This window comes from Pholis gunnellus (genome assembly GCF_910591455.1).
Source record: "Pholis gunnellus genome assembly, chromosome: 16".
Lineage (NCBI taxonomy): Eukaryota > Metazoa > Chordata > Actinopteri > Perciformes > Pholidae > Pholis > Pholis gunnellus.
In genome coordinates this window covers 305,832-323,910 of record NC_136543.1, presented here as the reverse complement: position 1 = coordinate 323,910, position 18,079 = coordinate 305,832, and the positions used below count along the sequence as shown (strand labels likewise).

The following is an 18,079-nucleotide window of genomic DNA, read 5'->3' as shown; positions in this document are numbered from 1 at the left end:
CAAATTCGCGTCACTCCAGTCTCATCGCGTCTGTGCATAGACTTTGTATGTAATCTCGTCGTGCGAATAATTCGCGCCGCGTTTGGTGTGAACACAGTTTAAGACCTGTGACTTCAAGGTTACTTAAGTTAATCATATAGTCTATAATTTGAATCCAGATCAAGAACCCTAGTATGTGTGCAACCTCATCCTTCTACTCTCTGTTGTGAACTCTGTTCTCAAACATGATGACTTGTATTTCAAAAGTAGCTTAATTAATGCATATATGTCAAACAATGTGCTTTGGCCCCTGCTTATTTCAGTTTGCAGCTACATTTGTTGTTACATTGATATTGTGTTGGTATTGATGTTTGGCTCGAGTCTTTTGTTATGGTTATGGTTAAGGTTTTTCTCAAATCAGAGCTGTGTTAGAACGCAGAATTTATTTCTATTTACTTATACCACAACTGTGGAAGGGGTTGTCTTGGTTGTTTACTTATCAGACTGTGGCTCAGTGGTAGCGCTCAATCAAAGGATCGGTGGTTCGATCCCCGGCTCTGCTAGTCCATGTCGATGTGTCCTTGGTTGATTGAATGATTAAAATGTCCTGATGGGCAGGTGGTACCTTGCATGGTAGCCCCTGTCATCAGTGTATGAATGATTGTGAATGGGTGAATCACATGTAGTGTTAAAGCGCTTTGAGTGGCGCTGTACAAGTACAAGCAACATGTGAGTACTTGTAAATTTACAATCTAGACTTTCCTAGAGAATCTAGAGTTTCCTGGTTTTTCTTCCATTACGGCACCTATGCTCACGTTTTCGACACTGCACACACACATTTCACATAATGTGTTCACCAAGGAGTCCTAACTCTTAAACTGTAATCCCTGAACTGTCTGACCAAGAAGAAATGTATGGCAGAGACTCCAAATTATTACAGACTTCAATGCCACCGAAATAATAATGGACTACATAGAATTTTGTGTGGATGGTGTTGTTATCAAAAAAGACATTATTGTAGTGAAGTGGAGCTTCTAAAGAGGACTAAGACACATCAGGGATTTGAACGGAACACTTTACTTCTCTCTGCAGTATAACAACTGTTCATGTGAACAGAAACTCGACATATCCACGTTTCCACACTATCATTCTCGTCATTAGCGTCAAGAAGCACGTATCAAGCAACTTCCTGGCATCAAAGTAAACACACTTCCTGTTTCAAAGTAAAAGCACTTCCTGTTTCAATACAATCACAGTCAAAGTAAATCACATCAATTAAACAATTTACAACAATTATAGTGTACCCCAACAAGACGCCTTATACAACTGAGAAGATAAAGGACTGCTTCAACTGGAAAAAAGCTTTCAGAAATGAGGATAGAGCAGATTGAAGTACTCCATGATTATAACCATTATGAACACAAATAGGAAGCGCCTCATCACTAATGATGATCTGCTCAAAGCCAACATAGCCAGTATTATATTTGAGGGTTGAAACGCAGGACTTTTCTTTGGATTGTAATAACGTGCTGGAGACTATTTTCACTACTGATTCAAGCTTCAGGCTGTTGGTTGACCCACACAAGATTCAGTTACTTTTTAGACATGTATGCACAAAGAAATCCACAGGCCCAGATGGCATTTCTGCTCTTCTCTGAAAGACCTGCACAGTAGAGCTCACCAGAGCATGGTGCTCTGTTTTCCAGTGGCCTGTAGGCTCTTGGAAAAAATCCATCACTATTCCAGTTCCCCAACATTGCGATGAAATGCTTGAAATGCTGAAAATTACATGATGTCTGTACACAAGGCAGACGTCAGTTCTGGTCTGGATCTTTTCTAATTTACATACAGGTAAGGGCAGGGTACACACGACACTTGTAAGTTAGTATAACTATATATAATATACAAAAAGAGGGACCTGGGTTCGATCCCGGGCTGCATGGCCCTTCTGTGTGGAGTTTGAATGTTCTCCCCGTGTCAGTGTGGGTTCCCTCCGGGTTCTCTGGTGTCCAAAGACATGCAACTTAGGTTAATTGATGACTCTAAATTGCCCGTAGGTGTGAATGTGAGCGTTATCTGTCTCTACGTCTCCAGGCTACATCCACACTAATACCTTTTTGTTCTAAAACAAAAACGATCTCTGTCCACACGGTGGTTCAGCATCGTTTTTGAAATGATCTCCGTCCACACTAAAACGCCTGAAAACGAATATCACGTGACTATTCACGTACACTGGGCATGATAGTGGGTGCCGATGTAAACAGGAAGCAAATTGGTTGCTTAGTTAAAAGAAATACAACAGAGTAATAAAGTAGTCTTTAATATTGAAAGGTCGTGTTTGATGCTTAAGATCTTCTCGAAAATCTTCCTCTATGAACTCAGACACATTTCGTGGAAAGTTTTAGAAGTTTATTTTTCCGATTTAGTTAAAACGCTGCGGGTGTTGCGCTCTCTCTCTCTCTCAAATCAAATTTACTTTAACGCCGCTCGCTAATCCCTCCATTAACAGCTGCTTCCTCTGCAAAAATGCAGAATTTAACTGAACAGCTGCTAGTAAAGACAGGTCAGCAACGCCTGTAATCAGTTGTCCATATTAAATTAACCTGGTAGTCGATCGGTAATCAAGACTGTCGTTGTTTAAGATTTTCCGGGAAATGGTTACGTGATAGGGGTGTGACGAATCAGGGAAGGACACGTCGTGACTGATAAGAACCAATCAAGTTTCCAAACATCGTTTCCAAACGTATCTGTTTTCTACTGTCCACACAAAGAGGCAACTCCAGAGTTTTCAAACGTATCCGTCCTCGGGAGCGTTTTCAAACGTATCCGTTTTCAGTGCTCGAAAACTCCAGCGAACGCTCAGTGTAAACGTAGCGGAGTAGTGTGGACATGGCCTCAGCCCAGCGGATCTTGCTGTTGTTGGGGGAAAATACAAATTTTTATAGTAATTATAGTAACTCATTTTTTATAGTCATGTTTTTTGGGTACACCCAGACTTTGGCGATGTCTGGGTGTACCCTGCCTTCGCCAAATATCAGCTGGGATCATCTCCAGCCCCCTGCGACCCTGTAAAGGATAAGCGGTTACGAATGATGGATGGATAGTATCTCCTATTTGACTACTAAGCGCTTGGAAGATCCCAAGGCCTTTGTTGATTTTAGCTCTGCTTTTAATACACCTCAGCCGCATCTGAGCTACCTGAACTACATATTCAAATGTTCAGACGACACTGCTATCCTCAGCCTACTGCACAAAGAGACAAGTCCTTCAGTCTATTTCACTGAAAAAGAGAATTTCTCTCCAGTCAATGTATGAGCAGTCTGTTCTCAGGCAAGCACTTGTCCAGAGATGGGCAGTATTTCTATTACTTGTATTTGAAATACGTATTTCAATTACTTTTGAGTATTTTGTAATTTGTATTTGATAGGGCCAATTAAAAATCGAACGTAATTTGTAACAAAATACTTTAGAGTGGAGTAATTTTGTATTCAAAATACTCAAAATACTTTCTCCAGAATCAAAAAACTGTTCACGAGTTCAGTCTTCAGATCTTCAAATTCAACGGATTATCTGTCAAGGTAAATATTGTATCTGAGTGTGACAGATGTCAACTAGCTTGATGTATAACTTATGTCTGGGTCTGGCTACATAGCCTATTGTATATACATGGTGATGGTTATAATATCAAGCTAGCGATCGATGCTAACATGCTAATGACGCTAGCATGCTGTCTAGTGCATAGCCAGTGTTTAGCAAGTTAACTTATCAGTGGAGTAGCTATAGGAAGAGGGAGATTGGGAGCTTGTATGTCATATGTGATGAATATTTTCTTGTTGATACAAAACAAAGTTTATGGGCTGTTAAGTCCCATTAATACAAACATATATATACATAATCAATCAAGTTGTTGTCTTTTAATAGCTTTGCTTAGTTACACTGACATTCTGTGACTGTTCTTCCTTTTTGTGGGGTTCACCAGAGCTTTGTGTACATTATATAAACCTGAATGCTCTGCTATACCAAATTGTGAGTAAACAGAAAATCCAGAAAAAAGTATTTCCTATATTTTAAATACAAAATACATGTATTTTGTTACATTTTCTGTCACCAGTATTTTGTAATTTGTTGTAATACATTTATTTGGAGGTATTTTGTATTTTGTATCAAAATACATTTTGATGTATTTTTGCCCATCTCTGCACTTGTCTGATCCATCCCTTATTTGCCACATCGAGTGCAAGGTCTTACACTCTGATAGGAGGTATAGAGTACCCCGATGTAAACTTAACCGTTTTAACTAATTTATGCCTACCTCAATAAGAATTTAAAAAAATGTTGCTTGAGGCTACAGGGGTTGTGTAATAGCTTGGTGGTATGACGAGGGGTCATGCAATACGTTGCTTGTTCTTATCACTGGTTGTGTAATATGTGCAATGCGTGTAACGTGTCATAATGTGCATATTGCTTTATTTTTCTGTTTCTTTATTTACTTCACGTGTCAAATCATGCGTGCAGCATTTGAGTCCAAGACTAATTTCCCGATGGATACAATTAGGTATATCATATCGTACTGAGGAGCTTTTCCACAGGCCATAAGACAACTAAATAAATAACACACACACAAGCTTACATACACACAACATGCAGCCTTCTTATTGTTGTTTTCTTTACTGGATATTTGTATTGCTTCTATATTGTTATTAAATGTATTATATTATATTATATATCTTTATTTATTTTCTACCTTTTATGGAGCTTCCCAGCAAAAGCATTTTACAAGATTATACTTGTATAAACGGAGTGACAATAAACATTTTGAAATGCTTCCTACCTGTAAGCAGGAACAGGATAGTGTAGTGTCTGTTGTTGGCAGCCAGGACTCTCTGGACAGTCAGGTGGCTGTAGTTGTGCTCAGCAGATAACATAGTCAGACTTCTTCCAACTGATCGCACACTGTCGTCTGCTAGGAAGTTTTCTTTGACAAAGCGCAGGGCGTTGTCAGATGCGTTGTGCAGTCCACACTACCACAAAAACAGCAGTTTGACAGTAACACAGTAATTTGAACACAATTATATTGGATCAAAATGATACCTTAAGGTTAATTGAACCAATTTGATTAAATCGTTCAATACAACTTAGATGTTGGATCAGACTAATATTACATATAATGCACCTACATTCATTCATTCAACTAAAATAGATCAAGAAGTGAATTTTCATATTTCATTCCCTTCACAAACATCAAGCTAACAGAGCTGAGTAACAGCTAGTTCTAAATATAAATACATATTTATTAAGCCGTTTTTAAGTATTTACCACAGCAAATTGACTAGTAGTCATTTTAAATAAATATTTTGACGTATTCCACAATAAATGAAACATCCAAAAATCTGCAAGCAAATCAGCAATTAGCCATCGATTCTTCAATAATTATACAGGAGGCAAAGACGAAGGCAGGAAGTTGTTCTGTAAACTGTGATGAATGTTTACAACAGACAGTTTGGATAATCATTTTACATTCCACCATATTTTTCTAAATAGGTTATCCGAACTGGAAGTTTGTTTCCCTCTTGATGCATCTGAATTCTTTCAGTGACGTCACCATTTTCCTAGATCTAAGCTATTCACAGAGTTACTGTATTGTTGTAATAAGCTCAGGTTTTAGGCTAATTAACTATCTCAAATCGAAACTTCCTCAAATTCATTGGAATGTGAACTGAGCTTGTTGGAGATAAAGCCAGTAAGCCTCATTGATTTACGGTCTTAAAGGAACAGTGTGTAACAATTAGGGGGATTAATTGGCAGCAATGGAATACAATATTCATAACTATGTTTTAATCACTGCCTAATGACCTAACACTAAGAATCGTTAAGTTTTCCTTAACTTAAAAGCCATTTATATCTACATAGCGAGCTGGTCCTCCATCTAGCAGCTCAGAACGGACACAGGCTCGAGCCTTTCGCGTTATCTAAAAGGTACGGTCGCTTTCGGTCACCGGTGCTAAATAATTAAAGACCGTAGTATTTAGAAGCTCCTACGTCACTGGTGTTTTTATTAATATTTTTTTACGTTTTGGTGTAATTTATTTTCACACCGCAGCACCCATTTGCTCTGCTGGTGGTGAAGGGAACCAGGTGAAGTGAAGGATACTCGAGTTGATGGCAACTACACTTGTTACTGTACCTGCAATCAAATATTTGTGAGTAAAACACCAATACTTTATCAATACATCTGTTAACATGTAAAGGACATGAGGACAGAGGAGAGGAGAGGAGGGCAGAGAAAAGGAGGACAGAGGACAGAGGAGAGAAGGAGAGGAGAGAGTACAGGAGGAATGATTGATAGTGACTGATGTCTGTGTTCTTGATTCTTTATAAATTTCACTCAGAAATGTCAAATTTATTTTGTTAAAATTTTACATTAAATGAAATATTATTGACTTAATGTAGTGACTTTGTTGTTGTAAATATTACTGTTGCTGTTCTATAAACAATGTTTAGATATGTTAAATATAAATTCTAATCCTGTTCAGAATTTGTTTTTAAAATTCTATATATGTTTTTAAGAGCAATTATTTAGTCATGTAAAAAAGCAAAGACTTGATAAGAGCTCTTTGTAGTAATACAATCCTAAAGACTGCACGTTTAACTTAATAAAAACGAGCAGTCTTGTCGCAGTTAACCGACTACAGGCATAAACCCAGGGAGAGGTTATGTGAGCAAGTGAGCACCATTGTTTCTGTTTAACAGCTAACGGAACGATCAGTACACCCACTGCCCAGTTGGTGGAAAGCAGCTGAAGTGCCTGGCACTAAGAACTGCAGCGACCTCATGAGGTTATCATTGCCCATAGTGTGCATGACGTCCGAGTAAGTTTGGATCAAGTCAGTCACACATCTGACCGGCATGCATTATGTACCTATTGCCGGTGAGCAATTCTGCGATCGATTCAGGCCTGACTCATATCGAACGAGCGTATTTGTAGGCCTGTTTCATTATCAACATCCATTGTTGCTCACTTCCGGCTTTTCATTTGCATTTGTTCAACACCTTTTAGCTTTATATTGCTATAACTGTTGCACGTCAATTTTACTCAGGATAAAGTCCAATCTCATCTTAAAGTTCCATTCCCATATCAATTTGAAGGGACCATTTACCTCTCCTGGATTTGCAACCTTTTCTTGAACCCGTGTGCTCCATTGTAATGTGTCCCGGTTCAGGACTTTGTAGTTACCAGAGAAAACTGATTTGATGTCAGTCAGGCGAAATGAACACACTGCTGACCGTCCAGAATTGACAGACCTATTTAATGGAAAGAAAAGACGATATGAATGAGGGCTAATGGTGCACACAACAGAGTAATACATGTGTCGATAAATAAGTGACAGCTCAGTCAGAAGATACAGTGACAAAGCCTCCTGTTGATGCACTACCTGCTCCAACTTGACTTGTACGTTGTCCTCAATAGAATGTTCTCTGATAGATGTAGTAGTGCAAGAGCAGCCCTGTATATTCCTATAGTGTGTTCTCCCAGAGTTTCTACCAAACACAAGATCCTGTATGTCAGAGCATATTAACATGCTGAACTATTCTTTTCAGACCACATCATTTCCAGGTTCTTTTTTGCTCCACGCACCCCACCATCCCTCCACCATTCAATGTCTCCTACCCTTATTTGGCACCATTGGTTTTCCTACCTTGTTTCACCATCTCTATAAACAGTGACAAATCTTTCTTATAAAGAATCTTGGGTGCCGTGTTGTTTTACTATGAAAGGTCTTAACCTGCGGCACAACAGCATATTTAACAAGGATTTTCCAAATGATAAATCCATAGTGTATTCTTCACTTATAATATCTTTAATAAAGTTTTGTAAAAATGTAGTTAATGTAAAGGTGGCCTCGTCTTTTTTATGTGATGACAAACTATTTCAAGTTTTGCCACTTTGGGAACCATTGCTTTAAGCAGCACTCAGCATGAACAGGGTCTCATTTATAAATCAGTGCGTGGGATCCACACTTAATGTTTGCGTACGTTGAAAAGAGTATATGCACGTACACCAAAAATAATTCTGATTTATAAAACCTCTCTTATGCCTGCCAGTGCGCAAGTTCCTTTTGTAAATCCCAAATCAACCTGTAAATGTGCACAGCTGGTTCAGCCTCATATCCCGCCCTCTACACGCCCACATTCAACCATAAATGGTCAACGCAAAGCACCGAAGCAATGTTGATGCATAGAAATGAGCAGCTGATAATGTGATATGGAGTGATCGTACGAGAGCCATCTCTGGCTTTATTTCCACACTTTGCAAATTTGACACGATCCTTATGTGCAGGTGGTGAAGATTTGCCAGCAGAGATGACTGAGAATGCAGAGTGTGTGACAGTCACTATGGTGACTCCAGTGGGCTCCGATACTTGCATCGGAAAGCTGTTTCTGTCCCTATGGAATAAACCATAAATGAATAAATAAAGTTGTGTTCACTGCAGCTATTTTAATCACAAACACTTTATTCAAAAAAAAAATCTTACTTGGTGATATATGCACAGTATTAGAAGATTATTGAAAACTACTGGCACTCTGTTCTGCATTTCTTTTACATCTTTATTTAACGTAATTTTACAGATGATGATAATTTCATCAACTGCTCCACAGATGACAGTGAGTGTCGGTAGTCCGGCCCTCTTTATTGCGCTCAGGACAGCGCCGATGAAACATGAAGCGATATTGAATGTGAGGTTTGAGTTGGTTCATATATTTTTAAATTGAAATGTGCTTACAGTTATGGCTCACTAGTACAAACACAAATAACACTTCTGGTTTAACTGTTCATGATAAAGAGGATCAGTAAGTGCAAAGTAACGTGTGCTATGAAGTGAAATTAAATGTGAGAGGTATCATTATACCTGTAATGATGCCTCTCACATTTCTGGCTTCAATTCACCACCTCGCCATCTGCGTCGCCAATTTCCCAGTGTCTCCAAAATCTTCGTACACATGGGTCAGAGTTTGCGTACAGGTGCGCACATTCTCCTGTCAAGTTTCTTTTTGTAGATCACAACTTTTGCTTGGGAAGTGGCGTACACCCCTTTAAGGCCCCGTTTTGTGTGTTATAAATGAGACTCCAGGACTTTCACAAGTCACAGCTGCTACAGGCCACCATAGCTTCTGGAATTGTACATTAGTTACTGTATGGGTTAATGCCCTTTAGTTAACTGACCACTGGGAAGTGAAGATGCCATAAAAGAGTGTGTCATCTGCAGGGGCCCCCTCTGCTGGTGGGAGGGTGTCTATGTCCTGGATCACATTGTAGGGCAGCTCATTGTCAGCCTGGCACAACAGCTGAGCTTTGGCAAACGTGGTCCAGCGTCGCTGCAGAGTCCGCTGACCTCCAACATCACTCTGACACACGAGAAGAGAAGAAGGCATCAAGTACAACACAGCACTGCAACCTGCTGTTGTTGTAACCTACACAGTATTTCAGACACAGCAGTATGTCGGAGTTTGGTCTCCCCCCACCTGATCAGGGCGTCATGATACCTCTCACAGACTAGTGTAAAAAAAAACATTAGTGTTGAACCCTGACAGAGTGTATATACTTTATAATATTAGATGAATACATTATATGCATGAATGCATTTGAAAAACGTATGATTGAGTGAGTTAAGTGTATGAGCATGAACATGTGTACACGTGTAAGAGTGGATACATATAAGAATGAAAACATAGGGACATGAGAATACAACGTATTCATGTACTTTGGCTCACAGACTACCTGTGAGTCATAGGACAGGTCTGGACCACTCCTGAATTTAGTTAGTAACCAAGACAACATTTTAATTACAAGAAAAATGTCACTTGTATGTGCCACCTAAAAACAAATGTGCGTGTACGAGTGCTTCTTGCATGAGGCCCATTCTTTTACCCTTACCATGCAGATCTGAGAGACACGAGAAACAATAAATTTGTCGATGAAGTCATATTCTCTGCCCACTTCACTGAAGAAGAAGTAGATTTTCTCCTCATCAGGAATGAAACTGGATCTGATGAAGGTTGGATCTACAGCAAATAGATGTAAGTTTGTGGAAATATGTCAAATCATTCATATAAAACAATATGTTACAGCTTATCCCTAAATGTGTGTCTGGGACACATTGAGTCCATGCATAAACCCCCCTGTTGGCCAACAGTCTTTTTAATGATGTAAAGGACATTTCAAAGTTGCCATAACACCTAGAGTAAATAGGGAATGTATTCAAGGCATTTTTTAATGATATATATATATATATATGATATATGTATCTGCTCTATTGAGCCAGATCCGATCCTCCTTTTTACGTCAGCTGTCACACAGTTGTGTTTACTTCTGAAGCCTTTATGCACAGCAACGCAACAAGTGCAGCCGTTGTCAACTCTCCCTTGTCCATCTCTCCTCCACTGACCAGCGACGAAACACTACACACCATAAACAACTGCAAAATGCAGTATGAGACCATTTAGTGATGTTATTTACCTAATTTATGTGCGCTTGATTTCAGATAGAGTCTGGAGTGACTGTAATCTATGGTGCATGGTGTTTCACCGCAGACAGCACAGACACAGAGCGGTGGAGAGCCGATGACCACCACACTCACCACGCCACTGTTAGTTCAACAAAACCAAAAAGAGTAATTCATTACTGTAATATGTGCAAAAGATCTGCAGACAAAGAAAATAAACACTCAACAGAATACAGTTCATTCAAGTAACTCAGAGAAAGACTTTTAAAGGGAGAGAGAATTCCTTTGAGACAGCGACAAGGCCAAAACCATTACAGAGAGGTTTGTGTTATCATACTTTTGAATTTGTTTAAATTATTAATTAATAAAAACATTCGGGACCAGCTTGGATACAGGTAACTTTTCATACTGTAATTAGATTGATTTCAATAGCTTAAATGGACTTGAAGTATCTGATCAGGACTTGGTATTAGCAGATATTCAATATTCAATTATTCTGATTGGGAACAAGGGCACAATAATTGAGTCGTCCATAATTTAAATCATGATACTACTTTCATACTTCTGTGGTTAATGTTTAAGCCATTTCAAATCAGAGGGTCCATTGACAGGATTGACCAGCGCTGGGGTGTTGACTTGGCCAACTGGGTATATTCAGGTCTCTAACCATGGCCCACACAAGTCTTGTGCTCTTTTGTTGTTTTAGTTTCTATTATCTTTTTATTCTGTTTTGAAAGTTCATATCCCTCACATGTTACCTCAAATCAAGAACTAAGCAATTATCAAGTACTCAGCAACTGTCAAAACAACTGCAGTCCAAACATATTCATTAATACATTATTAATACATCATTAATACGTCATTGTAGGTGACTAACAGCAACTTTCCGATAGTCACCGAGAGGCTAAGTAAGGGAGATTAGACTTGCGGACGTGCTGGCTATAAATGATTTCCAGGATCCAGTGGTTGAATTTTGAGTGTTTATTTGTAAACGTAAAAACGTTGATGCTGGCATACATTCATAAGTCAGACAATGATAATAGCATGAAGTAGCGTGAAGTAGCGGTCAACAAAAAATAAGGCTGCCTCTCTCACCCCCTCTCCTTCCAATCCTGCAACTAAACCCCTGAACAGCTGATATTTCTTTCCCCAACACCACGTGACTCAATTACCGGAAGTGTACCGGAAGTGACCAAAAAAGGTATAAATGACACAGGCCATACCTGGCTCCTACAGTCATTAATACGTCATTAATATATCATTAATACGTCATTAATACATCAATCTTCCCAACTGCTATGACTACCATACATTTCATTTTGACGGACGACACACTCACCCTCCAGCCATCCTAATGTATCATCCAACTTCAGGTCAACACGCCGGCCCTCACTGAGGTGCCGGGAGATGACTGGCCGGTTCCCCCTGTAGTCTGCCACCGTCCCCGTATAAAGCTCTCCATCTGAGAAACAGAAGACCACTTAGCACAATACTGAAGAGACACTCTGAATAAGACAACAAATTATAAGCCATGCCCCTTTAACATGAACAATTATTGGTTCCTGCAGGAAGTGTCTAATATTACAAGTGCTGCATTCTAAAACAGGCAGGTGGTCCATGATGTCATGTCCATGATGTCATACTGTCAGACAGCCTGGTGGCTGACTAACAGTACCGGGCTGTCTTTTTTCTTACATTTAATGATCTTCAAATTCATTCATAATGTAATTTATTCATGCTTTCATTACATCTTGTCTATATTATTGTAATGCTGTGTTTACATGCCTTAGCTTAAACATGATTACAAGTCTTCAGGCTGTCCAAAACGCAGCTGCCACACTCACGTGATCATTTCTCCCCAATTTTAGCTTCCCTTTACTGACTTCCTGTCCATTTTAGAATTGATTTAAAAATGTTAATTTTGACTTTTAAGGCCCTGCGTGGTATGGCATTGAGCTACCTGGCGAACCTTCTGAATTATTACTCAACAACCCGTAGCCTGAGGTCCTTTGACAATGCACCGTTACCTATTCCCCGGTCAAGGCTGAAGACCAAGTGAGAGGGGATTTGAAGTCCCACAACCCTTTGGAATCGCCTACTTGAGGAACTAAGGCTAGAAAACTCAATGCCGTCTTTTAAATCATCTCTCAAGACTCACTTTTACAGTTTGTTTTTTTCTTAATTATTTTATCTGCTAATTCTTATTTTATCTTGCTGTGAATTATAACCATTAGTTTTATATAAGAATAAAATCAACAGGAATTTTAAAACTTACTATAACTGATCAAAGTCCAAAACAAACACTATCGACAAAGCTACGAAAAGGAAATCACATCCAAATTATTTGTCGTTATATTCACGCCTCAAATCCCACAGAAACAGAGATTTTACCTCGCTGATCATTGTAAAACTCTTTTCATTCAAACTCCACAGAAACTAAATAAAACTCATCAAAACCACCTTTGTTAGTCTTTCCACTGTTCCAGAAATCATCAACTCTGGATTGAGAGTTTGAAAGAGAGACTGAAGAAGTAACATAAGTATATAAAGAAAGTACCCACTGTAACAACATGTTGTAACATGTTGTTACAGTGGGTACTTTTATTATTGTGCGCTTTTGGCATTGAACCTGACACACCAGAAAAAGAACCCCACAAAGGCATACTAGTCTGCTAGATATGCGAAAGTAGTCTATTGTCAATTTTAGTGTGTTTTCCCACGTTTAGAAAACCTGCATATACGTGCTAACACTGCTACATTTTCCTTCCAACTTGCCAAAGTTAACATGCTAGCAGATGTGGCATCACTGCATTACCTACCGACGATGATAGCAGTGTTGCGCTGGTAGGGGTCATAGGGGCAGCGACCTCTTCCTTCATCAGCTTTGAGGCTCATTGTTAACGACTCTGAGTTCTGGACAGAAAAAAGGAAGAAGCCAAGCTGATATTGTACTTAATAAAGATGTACTTACAAATCAAATCATATCACATCAAATGCAACCCACTGCTTTTACAGAAAATGGGGTATTTTGCTATGCAAATTGTTGAAATCCTGAAACAGCGAGCATTATCATACTGTCACTGTTAAACACATCAACGGGTTTAAATGTCTGTGGAAACAAACTTACAATGTAGGTGCAGCGCGGACTGAAGGCAAATGTTCCACAGGCATAGATGTGGGTGGTGTTCAAGAACTGCAGCACACGAATGAAATTGGGGCAGTCCATCTAGATCACAACACAAGGACTTCAACTTACATGTTTCAGAAAGTACAGCAATGATTGGATTGAGTAAATCTCTTGTCAAAGTCTGCTTCGTACTAAGAAGAAAATGATGAGACATGTTGCTCATCAAACATAAACAGCAACTTCCTTGTGCTTACTCTGCTCATTAAAGGAAATGCAATTTGTAGCTGTATGTTACTTACAGCCTTGACTTGTTTGGTTGCTAAGTTAATAGGAGATATTTTGATCCTTGGAGTGTAATTAGTGCATAGGATCACTACAAAGCAACTACTTGCCATTTTCTTGCCTTTCATGGAACATTGCTCAATGTCTTGCTCTGAAGGGCTCCAGTCCAGCTGAAAGACGAAGAGCAGCTAAGATTTACATCCATCTTAACCAACAATGACACATTATATTTTCCATTACAAAGCTATAGTTATTATTCAGGAGTGGGGGGGTTGATTTAGTAGAACATACATATACATGTGGCAGGTCTGGATTTTGTTTGTCTGTTTTTAAAATAGCTGTGAAAATCAAAAGGGATGCAACACACTTTTTCTTATCATTTACATAATTTCTCTTCGAGGCAGAAGAGTCATTTGAAACATGTTTCAGAATCATTTCAGTTAAAAAAATCTATCAAATCCTCATGAAGACTGCTGAAGTAAAGCTAAACACCAAACATGGAAAACAAATTGAATTGTGACAAGCAGAGATTTTGATATCTATCTTCTTATCTGATTCTGATTTTGGCAACAAACAAACGTGTGAGAAAAGTGTTTCTTATAAAACTGCAGTGACACTGCAGCCGTTTGAGGCTTGCGTCTCTTTCTCCCATTGACTGTCCCTTCGCTTCCCTGTTCTTTCCCTTCTGTCTGTGGATTTATTACGATGGGGAAATGGAATTAGGACCGCAAGTTCAATTTACAACCACTAAGAGCAACCAGGATAAGAATCTGTCTCTTTCTATTGACTCCGTGTGGGTACCACCGCTAGTGTCACACCGCTAGTGTCACACCGCTAGTGTCACACCGCTAGTGTCACACTACATTATTACATACGAAACCGATGCAAAGACACTAATAGACACAATTCATCAAATCGAGCGAGAAATTCCTGTGACGCTGTGTCACGAAAGTCTATCGGTGTTGAGATTATCCTGTTGTCACTGATAGAAAAGTTGACATTGGTGAATCAGAAATGAAGGAAAAGATTATTGGAGTCATCTGTGGGCACCCAGAGCTCTACAGGATGACCTCATCATTTGTAAATCGGATGAAACTCTATAATATATTATACTGTGTATACATTTCTACCTATAAACCAGACTGTATGGTACAAACAATATTGTCGCTGCGGTATTAATGCCTAGATGACATTATTTTGAGTGTTGATGGAGAAGTTGCAATGTTAGCATAGCCTAGCACTGAAGGATGCAAACTCCATTCAGAAAACAAGCATTTAAAAAAAAATGTAGCATGTCGTCTTGCAGACAGACCTGACACAGCGTGAATTCAGACTTTTTCAAATCTGTGTCATGATGTAGTTGTTTTGGCATCTTTTTTGATCCGATACAGTGAATACAGGTTCGGTGAAAAGCCTCCAGATGATGTTATGAACCCAGACACAACTTTGTTTAATTTTCCGATGTATCTAGGACTTCCCCAACAGGTACAAAGCAGCAATAGTGTTTATTTCAGCCATGGCTGATGACAGAAAGAAATAGTAGAAAGAAACGTTGGTATCAAAACTGCTCTGAACTGTTACACAAATGATCCCACGGAAAAAATAGCACAAGTCAAAAGTTGAATACGCATTTGGTAGGAACACAGTATTACACTCTACAGCACTTCCACTTCTCCTTCTCTTTAAATTATGTATAACTGCTTTCACTTCTTCCCTTTCAGTGCTGAATTGTCAAGTGACAAGTGAACTACTTTCATGGCTTAGACTTACAGTTCAGCTGCTTTCATCTTCTTTCTTTGCATCAAAATATATAGCATTGGCTACATAAATTCAAGATTTTGGAAAAGTGATTAGTAACGTAAGTACTGATGACTTTCTAAATTCCCCACCTTACTCCTCAGTATGATGGCGTCCTTGTAGCTAACATCCAGTGCTAACACAGCATCCCGGGCTCCTACATACAGCATGTCTCCATCCTCACTGAGCAGCAGTGTGGTGGTGTTGCTGACATCATGGCTACTGAAGCGGGTGAGATGTCTCCCAGGCATACCTATTGTTTCACAGCAGTTAACACTGAAATTAGGTTATTTCATTCAATTCAAAACCCCAGACAATTAGAATAATCCACATGTAAGCAGGCTGTAAACAATCTGCTTATTTGCACAGAAAATCCATTGTCCACATGTCAAACATCCCTAAATATCTCATTTAAGTCATATTTGTTCATATACTCTGGTGAATCATTATCAGTCAATGATCAATAACACTGACATACAGTATTATCTTTTTAAATAAAATATATGCAAGTGCATTTACTAGGTGTAATACCTTGTATGCACATCATGACAGCTTACTGATTCTGCTCTTTAACTGTCAAGTGTTATGATTTAGATTATTGCTAGCACCAATTCCAGAGTTAAGAAATCTTTCTTCATAGGTGTAAAAACTGCTGTGCAGTGTATCCGTGTCTCATAAGCCTTCCAACTGGACTTGCTGATTTGTTTTCATCTTCTCACCTGTACCCTAACTACCAACATGTGCTATCATCAGTCTAAAAGTGACAAAACACAATGTACTACTTCATAAAACATTTGCACTGCCCTGTTAACAATACTACTTTGAAGTATGTTTAAGTTTGTCAACAGGATAAACGTTACTCACCCATAGGAAAGGAGACTCTGGGTGTCAGTTTTGTCAGACATGGGCTCAGAAAACCCAGCAAGGCCACAGTGAGGGACAGCAGGCTGGGATTCTCCATTACAGCAGGAATGAGGATCTGAGTCTGATCTCAATTACATCTAAGGCCAGAGAGCGAGCGCGGGGTCTAGTGTTCATCCAGTGTCAGAGACTTGTTAGGAGGGGTGTAGATTGTAGCTGAAGCCACAAACTTTGCTTTCTAAAACTGATCATCACTGGATCTAAGACAGGCACACAGAGAGAGACAGACATGTATGTGTGTCACATGTTACAGTGTTCCCAATGGTACATTACCATCAGAACTGCATCCACTGCTCAGTGGTGATTAAATGGACTGTGCTTGTATAGCGCCTATCTAGGCCACCTTCCCATCAGGACTAACTGACATTCACACACACACCTAGTCAGCAATTTTTGGGGTTAAGTGTCTTGCACAAGGACACATCGACATGCCGGGGATCCGCCGATCCTTTGATTGAAGGACCCTGCTCTCCACTGAGCCACAGTTGCCCACATTTGTACACACACAGTAAGGTAAGTACCTTACTATTCACAACCTAAATCACTTATGATGTCATTGATGTTGAAAAAATGAAGCATTAAAGCCGATGATTTGAGAGCACAATCTGTTTCAATTCACACACTCTGCATAATGATTTGTAGTAGACATGTTTAAATAGTGGAACTTAGAATTCATTATATACAGCATAGATTCTGTATATTTCATGTGCTTCTTTTGTGAATTCTTATTCCTGATCCTACTGCTGTGCATTGCTCCAGGCACATCTTGTAGACTAATTGAATTGAATTGAATTCATTTTGTATAGCCCAACATCACAAATTACAAATTTGCCTCAGAGGGCTTTGCAGTCTGTACACATGACCCTCACATGACCCTCACATGACCCTCACATGACCCTCACATGACCCTCACATCGGAGCAGGAAGAACTCCCCCAAAAGACCTTTAACGGGGAGGAAAAAAAGGAAGAGACCTTAGGGAGAGCAACAGAGGAGGATCCTCTATCAAGTGTGATAGATGTCATGTCTACACAATGAACAACACAACAGAGTTACAACTCATTCAATGCATACAACATTAATTATTCATATAGTGAGAGTAGTAAGGAGAATAATGATGGAAAAATTACGACTACGAATAAAAACAGCAGAAGTGGATATAGTAGAATAACAATGACAGCAAAAGCAGGAATGGTATCGGTAATAGTAATAGCAATGTGACTACTAATGATAGCAGTGGGTGTCCGGCAGGACTAGGGTCCAGATAAACCCACGATCCATGGAAACCTGTGAGGAGAGAAAGCACAAAGACTCCGGGGAAGAAACAAAGTTAGTAATGAGCATTAATGGGACATGAATTCATACAAGTAGGGTCCTGTCATATGCACTGTTGTATGAGGATACATTGCTCGATTATAATAGCTGAATTGAATGTACACAATAAAAATATAAGGGATAACAAGGTTAGAACA

General features: G+C 39.2%; 1 protein-coding gene across 1 annotated transcript in view; it reads right to left on the bottom strand.

The window, feature by feature from the left end:
• The window catches only part of sema4ab (sema domain, immunoglobulin domain (Ig), transmembrane domain (TM) and short cytoplasmic domain, (semaphorin) 4Ab), a gene marked incomplete at its 5' end in the record, with an annotated part of 30,586 nt that extends 13,938 nt beyond the window's left edge, over window positions 1-16,648 (bottom strand). Inside the window, 10 exons of the mRNA XM_079175566.1 lie at window positions 4,811-5,000; window positions 7,137-7,281; window positions 9,203-9,384; window positions 9,914-10,041; window positions 11,821-11,943; window positions 13,301-13,394; window positions 13,609-13,707; window positions 14,001-14,060; window positions 15,780-15,940; window positions 16,552-16,648. Of these exons, the coding sequence (XP_079031692.1) occupies window positions 4,811-5,000; window positions 7,137-7,281; window positions 9,203-9,384; window positions 9,914-10,041; window positions 11,821-11,943; window positions 13,301-13,394; window positions 13,609-13,707; window positions 14,001-14,060; window positions 15,780-15,940; window positions 16,552-16,648 (1,279 nt within the window). The remainder of the gene's footprint in view (window positions 1-4,810; window positions 5,001-7,136; window positions 7,282-9,202; window positions 9,385-9,913; window positions 10,042-11,820; window positions 11,944-13,300; window positions 13,395-13,608; window positions 13,708-14,000; window positions 14,061-15,779; window positions 15,941-16,551) is intronic.
• Window positions 16,649-18,079: the final 1,431 nt, after the last annotated feature.